Genomic DNA, 11,555 nt, shown 5'->3' with positions numbered 1-11,555 from the left:
ACACTCGTTCGACCTATACTTGAGTATTGCTCATCAGTGTGGGATCCGTACCAGGTCGGGTTGACAGAGGAGATAGAGAAGATTCAAAGAAGAGCGGCGCGTTTCGTCACAGGGTTATTTGGTAACCGTGATAGCGTTACGGAGATGTTTAGTAAACTCAAGTGGCAGACTCTGCAAGAGAGGCGCTCTGCATCGCGGTGTAGCTTGCTGTCCAGGTTTCGAGAGGGTGCGTTTCTGGATGAGGTATCGAATATATTGCTTCCCCCTACTTATACCTCCCGAGGAGATCACGAATGTAAAATTAGAGAGATTCGAGCGCGCACGGAGGCTTTCCGGCAGTCGTTCTTCCGCGAACCATACGCGACAGGTCCAGGAAAGGGAGGTAATGGTAATGGCACGTAAAGTGCCCTCCGCCACACACCGTTGGGTGGCTTGCGGAGTATAAATGTAGATGTAGATCTTAAGTGGCGTCGTCACCTGGGGTGGGGGTGGGAGGAGGGTTAGAGGATGTGAGAGGGGAATGTTTTATCGTTTGTGTTCCAGTATTAACAACTCACAGGCGTGCAAGATCACGAACCAGTCAGATACTATCACCCAATTTACATGAGGCTGCCAAAACCGGATTTCGTAAAACTCTTCAAAATTGATTCTGGAAATCCGCTTCTAGTTGCCGGTTTTATAATTTCGCAATCGTTTTTCGCTTCCGTGTAAACGCAACCGGTTTTGAAAGTGGTTGGATTGTCACGTTGTGTCTTGCTTTCGGAATATTCGGTTAGTATGGACTTACTGTACAGTGAAGGAGAAGCAGAAATGTTAGACTGAACATGAAGCCGTATTGTTTCAGTGAAGAGAATTAACGATTGTGCTGACAGAATCAGAAACTGGATCAGCTGTTTTCCAGAAGTCATATTTAACTGGGATAGCAAATCAGCTGCAGACCTTAACATGAAAACACGACAAGCAAAAACAATTTCCGAAATTCGGTTTTCGTCTTTCAGAAGATGTGGTGCATGTAAATGCAGTGAATAGCATAAATTCTGATACACTGATTACATGGATTCATGAATACTCATTATAAAAACAATCTTCTTGAAGTGTGATAACTGATCATGATATCTTGTTGCAGAAGCTAAGAAATTATGGAATACGAGGCCTACCAAACAGGGGGATCCATTCTTACTTGTATGAGCCTTGAGAAACCACTCAAATGAAATACAAAGATATATAAATGCACACAGTTTCTAATTTTTACAGTTATGCACAAAAAAAATCAGATACGGAGCCCCTCAAGGATAAGTCCTTGGGCCCGTTATTTTTATTCTTTATGTTAATGATCTGTCAAAAAAAATTAACTAAAGTGACAACAGTACATTTTGCATATGACACAAATAACCTAATTAAGTCATGTGATGAAGGCAGCATACAAAAAACAGCTGCATATGTAATACAAGATTTAAAACAATGGTTCAGTCAAAATAAGCTAATAATAAATTCTGAAAAAACTGTGTCAGTCAATTTTCACACTTCACAGAAACTCCACCCAGCAACACCATTTTTTAACATTGATGGAAAAACTGTCACATCTACGAATGTAACAAAATTTTTAGGTATACGTATTCAGGATAACCTGAAATGAGAGACACGTATGAATAATTTAAATAAAGACCTAAGTTCAGTTACACATGCTGTAAAAATCCTCTCACAAAATACAAGTCGTACATCACTGCTCATGATGTACCACAGCAGTATCTATTCACTAGCGATGTATAGAATTGTCTTTTGGGGAAACTCCATATGTAGCAGAAAAAAATTAGGCTGCAAAAAATATTGTTAGAATAATAACACAGGCTAAATTCAGAGACTCGTGTAGACCAGTATACTGCCTCTTTCTTGTTTATACAGAAAGTTTCAAAGTTTTTGGCAGGTAAGCATTGAGGGTTTCAGAAGCGGTTGGTAGAGTTCGCGTGGCAATATGGCCATCATTCCGTTTCACTGTCAGTTGTGAGTGAGATGGTGACTGACGAGCACAAGGTTTTCTGTGTTCTTGAGTTTGCGAAAAGTGAGTCACAAATTGCAGTGCAGTGGGCATTCCGTACCAGATTTGGTGTTCAACCACCAACTCGCAAAAGCATTAGCTGTTGGTTTAAAAAATTTAAATAGACTGGGAGTGTGTGCAAAGGAAAAAGCACAGGTTGAACTCGTGTGTCAGAGGATGATGTCTGACAGATTCAAGAAAGTTTTGTGCACAGTCCCAGTAAGTCTACCAACAGAGCCAGTCAAGAACTTGGAATACCGCAACCAACTGTATAGAAAGTTCTGAGAACTGTAACAGGAATCATGTACCTGGACATGCCGGAACAATGTCTGTTCCCTCAAGTTATGGAAGATACCCAGAACTTCCTTTTCCAACAGGGTGGAGTTCCGCCCCATTGACACCGTGATGTACGAGGCTTTTTGAATGACTCCCTTCCTCAGCACCGTATCAGTCACAGGGGACTTGAGATCCTGGCTCTGCACTTTCGGCCACCGAGATCTCCTGATCTCACACCCTGAAACTATTTCTTATGGGGTTATGTGATGGAAGATGTTTACATCCCACCTCTACCAACCACTCTGAATGATCTGCGGAACTGAAGCACTGCTGCCGTGCCCTCAGTAACAGCAGATATGCTTTCGTGTGTGTGGGACAAGTTAGGCTACTGCGTTGATGTTTGCCGTGTAGCCAGCAGTGGCCACATTTATCACATTTCTAATTATTAAATAATTATTAAAAACTAATTAATTACAAATTATTAAATTGATATCAAACATTATGAGAAAAATACTTTCTCTTTTCATTGGTATAAAGCTGGTTCATTTTGGATTGGCACTTGAATAAATATGAAGTTTTGAAAATGGGTTCATCATTTAGAATAACCCTGTATATCTAGGAAGTACTTATCTTCATAAAAGTAATCATATTAAAAGAGAAAATTTCTTGAAGCATAATTGTGATTTCCAATCTCATGATACTTGACAGAAGCACTACCTTCATGTCACTTCAGAAAGCACAAACATTTAAAGGGGAAGAGTGTATCATACTGGCATTATGTTATACAACCACATGCCATCCTTTGTGAAGATACAAAATTTACCTAAATTTAAAGTGAAACTAAAAGAGTACTTACTTCATTATTGCTTCTGTTCTGTTTCTGAGTTTTTGTAGCACCAGAAAATACAGTGTAATTGATCACATAATTATTCTTAACCATATTATTCTTTGAATCATCTTATTGTGTTTATAATTATATTACCAGTAGTCAACTTATATTGACTGATTTTTTCTAAACCACAGTATGTATAAATTTGTATGTAGTATATCAAACTTGACTTATCCTGTATCGTTTGTCAAACTATGTACTTAATAACAATTTATGGCATGAATAAAGAAATACAGATATACATTTGTAGCGAGGAATATGGAAATTAAATTGAGAGTGTTGTAATACAAAGCAAATAACATATTGCTTAATGCACTTAAATACTAGTACAATTGCCATTATTAATCGGTTAATTATAGAAAATAGATTAAGGAAAGGCAAACCTATGTTTCTAGCATTTGTAGACTTAGAGAAAGCTTTTGACAATGTTGACTGGAATACTCTCTTTCAAATTCTGAAGGTGGCAGGGGTAAAATACAGGGAGCGAAAGGTATTTACAATTTGTACAGAGATCAGATGGCATTTATAAGAGTCGAGGGACATGAAAGGGAAGCAGTGGTTGGGAAGGGAGGGAGACAGGGTTGTAGCCTCTCCCCGACGTTATTCAATCTTTATATTGAGCAAGCAGTAAAGGAAACAAAAGAAAAATTCGGAGTAGGTATTAAAATCCATGGAGAAGAAATAAAAACTTTAAGGTTCGCCGATGACATTGTAATTCTGTCAGAGACAGCAAAGGACTTGGAAGAGCAGTTCAACGGAATGGAGAGTGACTTGAAAGGAAGATATAAGATGAACATCAACAAAAGCAAAAGAAGGATAATGGAATTTAGTCGAATTAAGTCGGGTGATGCTGAGGGAATTAGATTAGGAAATGAGACACTTAAAGTAATAAATGAGTTTTGCTATTTGGGGAGCAAAATAACTGATGATGGTCGAAGTAGAGAGGATATAAAATGTAGACTGGCAATGGCAAGGAAAGCGCTTCTGAAGAAGTATAGATTTAAGTGTCAGGAAGTCGGTTCTGAAAGTATTTCTACGGAGTGTAGCCATGTATGGAAGTGAAACATGGACAATAAATAGTTTGGACAAGACGTGAATAGGAGCTTTTGAAATGAGGTGCTAAAGAAGAATGCTGAAGATTGAATAGGTAGATCACATAACTAATGAGGAGGTACTGAATAGAATTGGGGAGAAGAGGAGTTTGTGGCACAACTTGACAAGAAGAAGGGACTGGTTGGTAGGACATGTTCTGAGGCATCAAGAGATCACAAATTTAGCATTGGAGGGCAGAGTGGATGGTAAAAATCGTAGAGGGAGACCAAGAGATGAATACACTAAGCAGATTCAGAAGGATGTATGCTGCAGTAAGTACTGGGAAATGAAGAAGCTTGCACAGGATAGAGTAGCATGGAGAGCTGCATCAAACCAGTCTCAGGACTGAAGACCACAACAACAACAACATACGATTACACAGGTAACAGAGCAACCAGGCATTTTCAGTGCAACAACTTCGGGCTTGCTGAGGGTGGGAACAATCAGAAACAATGACCAGTTGACAAGAAGTGTCAATACTTGGAGTTCGGCAAACAACTTATTGTCCCCTTGCTGTAGCTAGTCTCTTGGGGGTCATAACATACTAACGTATGTAGGTTACCAATCAATAATAATATCGGCACATATGCGGCCCGAGGTGCATCTTCACAAAGTCAGTATTAACTACCGAGCAAAAAGGCTTAACAACAATTGCTCTAAAGTATGTCTTTTTGAGGAACTAATGTCTTTACAAGTTTTTTTGCTGCTTGGTGGTGGCATAAAAAAATAAAAATAAAAAAAACACCGCCATAGTGTCGGCATGTTTTTCAGTTGTGCTGCTGTATTTGACCCTGAACAGTGGCTCTGCAATGTCCTCAATATGTTGCAAGTATCTCTCATGTTCAGGATGGTGTTCTGTGTAGTTGTGAATGCATTATGTCAAAGCTAAGTGAATTTGATTGTGGGATAATTGGTGGTGATCTTACTGTGGGTGCTTCTGCAATCAAGGTAGCTGAAAACTGTAAAAATAAGGAGCTATTTCACAAAGTGCTGGAGAAGCAGACACAAAACAATGCGCTAGCACGAAACAATTGAACACTGCGATCTGGAATCGACGCAGCTGTCACTTTTTTTAGTCGTTGTTGCCTGTTCAGTATGGAAGGAGAACAGTTAGGCTCTGCAATTGGTTAGCATGTTCAGTTCTGTGTCTGTAAACAGTTTATTCCTTATCATGGTCAAGCGTTCGATGTCCAGCTGTGGAGATCAGCTGAAATTTATCAGGTACAGTGCTCTGAAGTTCATAATATCCAATCAGCAGCATTTTTGTCACGTCCTACATTATTATGTGGTGGTAGACATTGTTTCGTGTGGTAGACATTGGTTCGATTGTTCGTGACAGCTCCAATTTAAACTAATACGCCCCTCAATGAAATGGTGAGAGGTGAAAATACTTCCACAAAGCCATGAGCGACACAAAAGGTATTATCTAATTATTTATAAACAAAATACAAATTTTGCTGGCACCCCTCCGCCCCTAGCCCTCTTTTCTCCCGTACTCTTAAACCCCTTGGAAGTCTTCGCCAGAAACGGTAATACACAATGTGTACGAATCTCGCTTTTTGGCTCCTCAAGCAGCGGCTTGAGTCGTTTGGCCCTTAAATCAGTCCTCCATGTGAAATTATACAATAACAGAAACAAAAATGTTCCTAATTCTTTTATTTTTATCTTTAGTCTTCAGCCTTTGACTGGTTTGATGCAGTCCGCCACGAATTATCTCCTGTGCCAACCTCTTCATCTCAGAGTAGCACTTGCACCCTACGTTTTCAATTATTTGCTGGATGTATTGTAATCTCTGTCTTCCCCTACAATTCTTACCCTCTGCAGTTCCCTCTAGTAACATGGCGGCTATTTCCTGATGTCTCAACACACGTCGTATCAACCTGCCCCTTCGTACTGTCAGGATTTTCCGTATGTTCCTTTCTCCGCCGATTCTACGGTTTTTTGGGGAAATTTCAAGTGTATGTCAAAAGGACAGTCTGATCCGAAATGGAGGTGGCATGTGTAGTCAAAACACTGAAATTCACCGAGTTTGAAACTGAAGCTGCATTCGAGATTGTTTGTGCAAGACTCAATATCAGTGGTGGACAAAAAACTGTAACTGAATCTTTCTATCGACCGCCAGCTTTGCCACCAGATATAACCAAGAACTTTAGAGAAACCCTCAGTTCACTTGTACGGTGATGATGTTTGGTTTGTGGGACGCTTCACTGCGTGGTCTTCAGTGTCTGTACAAAGTCCCAATTTTTTCACAGTCCAATTTTGAATACAGTCCAATCTATTCACTGTCAGGAATGATGATGATGAAATGATGAGGACAACACAAACATCCAGTTCCCAGGCTGAGAAAATCCCCAACCCAGCCGGGAATTGTACGCGGGACCCCATGATCCAGAGGCAGCTACGCTAGCCACTAGACTATGAGCTGTGGACTCAGTTCACTTGTATGTAAGTTCCCCAGTCATACTTAACCATCGGTGGAGACTTTACTCATCCATCAATCAACTGGTGAGATTGCAGTGTTATTAGTGGTGGGTATGACAAGACAGCTTATGAAACATTACAGAATGCCTTCTCTAAAAACTACCTAGAACAGATGATTTGCAACTCCACTCATGATGGAAACATATTAGATATAATGACAAAAAAGAGACCTGATCTCTTTGAAGACGTTCACATCAAAACTGGTATCAGCGACTATGACGTTGTTGTGGCAACAATGATTAATAAAGTACAAATGGGTAGAAAGATGAATATGTTCAGTAAACTAGATAAAAAACCAGTAGTGTCACAACTCAGTGTGGAAATTGAGTGCAGAATAGGGGCATGTAGAGGAGCTATCGCTCAAGTTTAAAAAATTAGTTGACCATGCATTGGGTAGAAATGTACCCTGTAAAATGGTCCATAATGGAAGGGACCCTCTGTGGTATTCAGTCTCTGTAAAGACATTTCCAAAGAAACAGGGGCTACTTACTGCACAATAGGCATAAAACAAAATGTAGAGCTGCAGGTAGAGAGGTGCTCAATGAAACACATTTGGCCATCAAGTGAGCAATGTGTAAAGCCTTCAGTGACTACTATAGCAGAATTTCATCTTATGATCTTTCACAAAAACCAAATAAATTCTAGTCACATGTAAAGGCTGTTAGTGGCACCACAGTTAGTGTCCAATCACTCAGGATGAGACAGGAACTGAAACTGAGGGTAGTAAAGCAAAAGCCGAAATGCTTAAATCCATTCTCAAATGTTCCTTTACAGAGGAAAGCCCAGGAGAATTGACCCAATTTTATCCATACCACTGAAAAGATGAATAAAATAGGTATTAATGTCTGTGGTGTTGAGAAACAGCTGAAATTGTTGAAACTGGAAAAAGTTCCAGGGCCCGATGGTATCCCTTTCAGATTCTGTACTGAATTTTTGGCTGAGTTAGCCCCTCTCCTAACTATAATCTACATAGATCTCTCAAACAAAAATCCATGCCCATATGTCACAACAGTCTACAACAAGGGTAGTAGAAGTAATCCACAAAACTACCGTCCACTATCCTTGACAGTGATTTGTTGTAGAATCTTAGAGCATATTTGAACTCACCCATAATGAGGTATCTTGAAAGAGTCACCTCCCCAATTGCAACCAGCATGGATTTTGAAAACATTGATCATGTGAAACCCAACTCACAATTTTCCCACATGACAAACTGAAAGCTTTGGATCAAGGCAAACAGGTGGGTGCCGTATTTCTTGATTTCAGAAAAGCATTTGACTCAGTGTCACATCTACACTTATTGTCAAAAATATGATCATATGCGGTATCAAGTAAAATTTGTGACTGGATTGAGGACATTTTGGTAGGGAGGACACAATATGTTATCTTGGATGGAGAGTGATTGTCAGATGCAAGTAATTTGGGTGTGCCCCAGGGAAGTGTGTTGAGGCCCTTGCCATTCATATTGTATATTAATGATGTTGCAGACTATATTAATAGTAAAATCATGCTTTTTGCAGATGATACATTTATCTATAATGAAGTACTATCTGAAAGAAGGTGCATAAATATTCAGTCAGATATTGATAAGACTTCAAAGTGGTGCAGAGATTGGCAACTTGCTTTAAATGTTCAGAAATGTAAAATTTTGCACTTCACAAAATGAAAAATCATGTTATGTTATGACTATAATATCAATGAGTCACCATTGGGCTGGAATCCGCCAACTCATGCAAATACCTTGGTGTGACACTTCGTAGGTATATGAAATGGTATGATCGCATAGGTTCGGCATAGGTAAAGCAGCTGATAGACTTCGGTTTATTGGCAAAATACTGGGAAGGTGCAATCAATCTATAAAGGAGATTGTTTACAAATCACTCATGCAACTGGTTCTGGCATATTGCTCAAGTGTGTGGGTCCTGAATCAGATAGTACTAACAGAGGTCACCGAATGTATACAGAGCAGAGCAGCATGACAGGTCACAAGTTTGTTTAATCCATGCAAGAGTGTCGCAGAGATTCTGAAGGAATTGAACTGGAAGACTTTTGAAGAAAGATGTAAACTATCCTGAGAAAGTCTATTAACATAGTTTCAAGAACCAGCTTTAAATGATTACTCTGGGAATATACTACAACACTCTATGTATTGCTCAGATAAGTATCATCAAGATAAGATTAGAATAACTACTGCATGCACAGAGGCATTCAAACTATCTTTCTTCCCATGTTCCATATGTGAACAGAACAGGAAGAAACACTCTTAACAGGTACATTGGCCCATACCCCCTGCTATGCACATCACAGTGGTTTTCATTGTACAGATGTAACTGTAGATACTTCTTTGTCCACAATGTCGTCTCAAAACTGATGCACTGGTACAGGTATTGAAACTATGTATGTTGGTAGTTGAGTGCCATCAGCTGTGATCTAGACTGGTAACACTTGTACCACTGAGTTTCTTTCAGTCTCTAAAAACCACCAACACTTCAGACATAATGGGCCCCTAAATGCTGCCACTCAGATGTATTTTTTTTATAGAAGCCCCACTTGGAGCTGTCATATAGTGGGGGCCAAATATATGTTAGATGACTATTCTGACAGCCAGTGCTTTTGAGTGGCATTCAGACATATACTATTGGTGTTAGTTTGATATTCCTTCACATACAACTTGCAGACTTGACTCCTTTTTACTATGAGCTGTCAGAACACTACCCACTATATTATGGGAGCTCTTGGAGCCTGAACTACCACCCCTCATTAGACAACTACATATCCTACATTCCAGCTAGAAATTTCTGAGCCCATGTTGTGAGGAAGTGGAAACCATCTCCAAATAGTGATAGGAACCCTATACACTGGACTCCTACATGACCCAGAGGACATGTGTGGGATATGACTGGCATGCTATCTAATCACCATGATCCTCCAACACTTACTTAACTGATTCTTTTACTCCTTACTGGTATTTCTGCTTAGTAATAAAAGTGAATTTTGCATGAATTGTGAAATTCACAGACACAGTACTAAATAAATAACACTTAATAAGTACTATTAGAAAGGTTTAAAGATGAACTTGTCCTGCTAATTGAATTAGTGTATTAGTAACTGCTCTAAGCACAAATAAGACCTAGAAGATTAATGATAGTTAATTAGTAATACTGCCTGCACAATAATTTTTGATAGATACTTATCACTACTAATGTATAACATATCATATTTGATTATCCTTCATGATGCATTCATGAATAAATGAACAGTTATTCTCTGATGTAAGTTATGTATGGATATTATGTCGTTCTTCTCTGCAGAGTGTACAGGGAAACTGAAGAACTCTTCTATTAATTCCTTTCTTTCTCTTCCATTTTTGTTTCAGCTGTGACCATGGACTTACTAACAGCTGTACTCACACTAGTGCTAATTTTGGTTCCTCTAACAATGTTTGTCCAAAAGAGACGTAAAAGAGCAGAATACTGTAAACTCATAGATAGATTACCTGGTCCTGCTGCCTATCCACTTATTGGAACTGCATGGGAAATGCTATTTGCTGAACGCAGAGGTATGTTCTGATTAAATTCAGGTCATTCACTAATTCTCTTGAAAACATGAGATGTGTGAGAAAAGTTTTTATTTTTTCAAACAACAATATTGTCTCCTTGGAAGTAGCTTCGTTTGGCTTTTCCAGAGTCAAAAAATGATGTGCTTTTGCAATATTTTTCAATTTTGAGAAAAGGAGGAAGTCACAAGGACTCTGATCAGGTGAATAGGAGGGTTCTGGAACAACAGGAAGGCCTTTTGAGGTCAAAAATTCCATGATGTAATTTCCCATGTGTCATGGGACATTGTCATGATGCAGTGCCCACTTGTCTACAATGTCAGGTCTCACTCGACTCACCCTCTTCCTGACCCTTTCAAGGACATCTTTGTAAAACACTTTGTTGACAGTTTGTCCTGCAGGAATAAATTCTTTATGCACAATACCCCTTCTGTCAAAAAAGCAAATCATCATTGCTTTGATCTTTGATTTACTCATTCATGTTTTTTTGGTAGAGAACATTTATCAGTACGCCACTCTTAACTTAGCCGCTTTATCTCAAGATTGTACTAAAAAATCCAGATTTTTCAGCACGATTTTGGCACAAAGCTTTTGCATGTGCAGAACTTTGGTCAACATATTATGTACGGTGAAAGTGTTTAAGTTTAAAAGATCACCCATAATCCTTACTGTTAAACATTGGTCTAATCTCACAAGGGCATGCACACATTCAATATTTTTGTCAGTTTTTGTGGCTGAAGGTCTCCCTGAGTGAGTTTCATCTTCAAAGTGTTTTCGGCCTTCCAAAAATGATTTGTACCAGTGAAAAACTTGTGCTCTTGATAAGGAATGTTTCCCACAGGCCTCTTTCAATTTTTCAAAGGCCATACTCATGGATTCCCCATGTTTAACACAAAACCATTGCTCTAAATCCATTGTCTCATTTTCATAACAGACAACAAAAACACTTCTTTACTGATGGCACTCTCAAATATCACATGTTGACTGTTTCAACCTGAAACTTGGACTGTTCTGTAAGGGATGAACACACTGGTCTACACAAACAGAGAGCAACAAAACATTGCCAGATCGCTCGCAGTGTTGTCAGTCTCATTGCTTTTCTCACACACCTCCTACATTATATATAACAATTAAATAAGAATCTTAATTCTATTATAGTACTGCATATGTTACAGTCTGAATGAAAATCTCTTAATAGGTTCCTTCAATAGGAGACATAAAAAACA

At 39.0% G+C, this 11,555-nt stretch overlaps 1 protein-coding gene across 1 annotated transcript in view; it reads left to right on the top strand.

Moving 5' to 3' along the window:
* The first annotated feature begins 10,216 nt into the window (after positions 1-10,216).
* The window catches only part of LOC124795394 (cytochrome P450 4C1-like), a 66,743-nt gene continuing 65,404 nt past the window's right edge, over positions 10,217-11,555 (top strand). The window contains exon 1 of the mRNA XM_047259407.1: positions 10,217-10,332. Coding sequence (XP_047115363.1) covers positions 10,311-10,332 — 22 coding nt within the window. The 5' untranslated portion in view covers positions 10,217-10,310. The remainder of the gene's footprint in view (positions 10,333-11,555) is intronic.

This window comes from Schistocerca piceifrons, chromosome 4, assembly GCF_021461385.2.
Source record: "Schistocerca piceifrons isolate TAMUIC-IGC-003096 chromosome 4, iqSchPice1.1, whole genome shotgun sequence".
NCBI lineage: Eukaryota > Metazoa > Arthropoda > Insecta > Orthoptera > Acrididae > Schistocerca > Schistocerca piceifrons.
Note: the sequence above shows the minus strand (reverse complement) of the source record. Positions and strands in the feature narration are given on the sequence as shown.